At 50.7% G+C, this 1,237-nt stretch overlaps 1 protein-coding gene and 1 non-coding gene across 2 annotated transcripts; one reads left to right on the forward strand and one right to left on the reverse strand.

Annotated features, from left to right (window-relative positions):
* Positions 1-380, forward strand: LOC114700689 (histone H4). The gene has a single exon (XM_028880376.2). It carries the CDS (start codon positions 22-24, stop codon positions 331-333), a length of 312 nt encoding a protein of 103 aa, XP_028736209.1. The 5' UTR covers positions 1-21; the 3' UTR covers positions 334-380.
* A 699-nt stretch (positions 381-1,079) lies between these two features.
* LOC114702273 lies at positions 1,080-1,237 on the reverse strand. Its single transcript, XR_003735950.1, has one exon. It is a non-coding gene; the product is annotated as a U1 spliceosomal RNA (small nuclear RNA).

Raw genomic sequence — 1,237 nt, forward strand, 5'->3', positions numbered from 1 at the left:
GCTTTGGTAGCTTCGCTAGTCATGTCTGGTCGCGGCAAAGGCGGGAAGGGCCTGGGCAAGGGCGGCGCCAAGCGCCACCGCAAAGTCCTGCGCGACAACATCCAGGGCATCACCAAGCCCGCCATCCGCCGCCTGGCCCGGCGCGGCGGCGTCAAGCGCATCTCCGGCCTCATCTACGAGGAGACCCGCGGGGTGCTGAAGGTCTTCCTGGAGAACGTGATCCGCGACGCCGTCACCTACACGGAGCACGCCAAGCGCAAGACCGTCACGGCCATGGACGTGGTCTACGCGCTCAAGCGCCAGGGACGCACGCTCTACGGCTTCGGCGGCTAAGGCTTTCATCCTTCGTCTCCCCATAACCAAAGGCCCTTCTCAGGGCCGCCCATCTGCTCAGAAAAAGGCGTTGTAATACTGTGCCGTGCAGTTTGCTTTGTACTGCATCCCGGAGAACAAAGGCTGAGAGAAATGAGGAATAGATCACAATCTCAGCTTAATGGCACTTTCCCTTATTTCTCCTGTGGATTCAGTGAATTGAATAGTTGATCTCTAAGTTTTAGTTTCCACCACTTTCTTGGACAGCCTAGTAACTTATCACTTGCTTCGTTGCTTTTAATTGAACTGGGAAAACTCGGGTGAGTCCGGGCGTGGGAAAACTGTATTTATTGTTGTATAGTTATCATGGGTCCCATTTCAGGGCTCCCTTTACACCTAAACTTGTAGGTGAAGTTGGTAAAGTCAGGTGTATTCTTTGAAGGGCTTCCTGTACTGTGGATTTTTGTGCATTAATGTAGGCAGCTTGGGGGAGCATTTGCCACAATTTCGGATTCAAGCTGTGTTAAGTTTGAGGACCCAGCTGAAGGGGATACGAACTCAGTTGATGACTGCTTATCTGTTTTCCTCTTCCTTGCCTTGCCTAGACAACTTGATCCTTCAGCTCCCAAGTGCTAGAATTGCTGTTCATCACCATACCCAGCTTGGCCCCACTTCGTGGTTTTGCTGTTTATAGATTTTTCTTTCTTTTGGTTATTTGTATTTTGCGCATCACCTTTTTTTTTTTTTTTTTTTTTTTTTTTTTTTCCCAGGGGAGAGCGCGAACGCAGTCCCCCACTACCACAAATTATGCAGTTTCCCGCATTTGGGGAAATCGCCGGGTCAGCACATCTGGAGCGCAATGGATAAGGCTCACCCTGGGAAAACCACCTTCATGATCATGGTATCTCCCCTGCCAGGTAAGTAT

This window comes from Peromyscus leucopus, chromosome 5, assembly GCF_004664715.2.
Source record: "Peromyscus leucopus breed LL Stock chromosome 5, UCI_PerLeu_2.1, whole genome shotgun sequence".
In the NCBI taxonomy this organism is placed as follows: Eukaryota; Metazoa; Chordata; class Mammalia; order Rodentia; family Cricetidae; genus Peromyscus; species Peromyscus leucopus.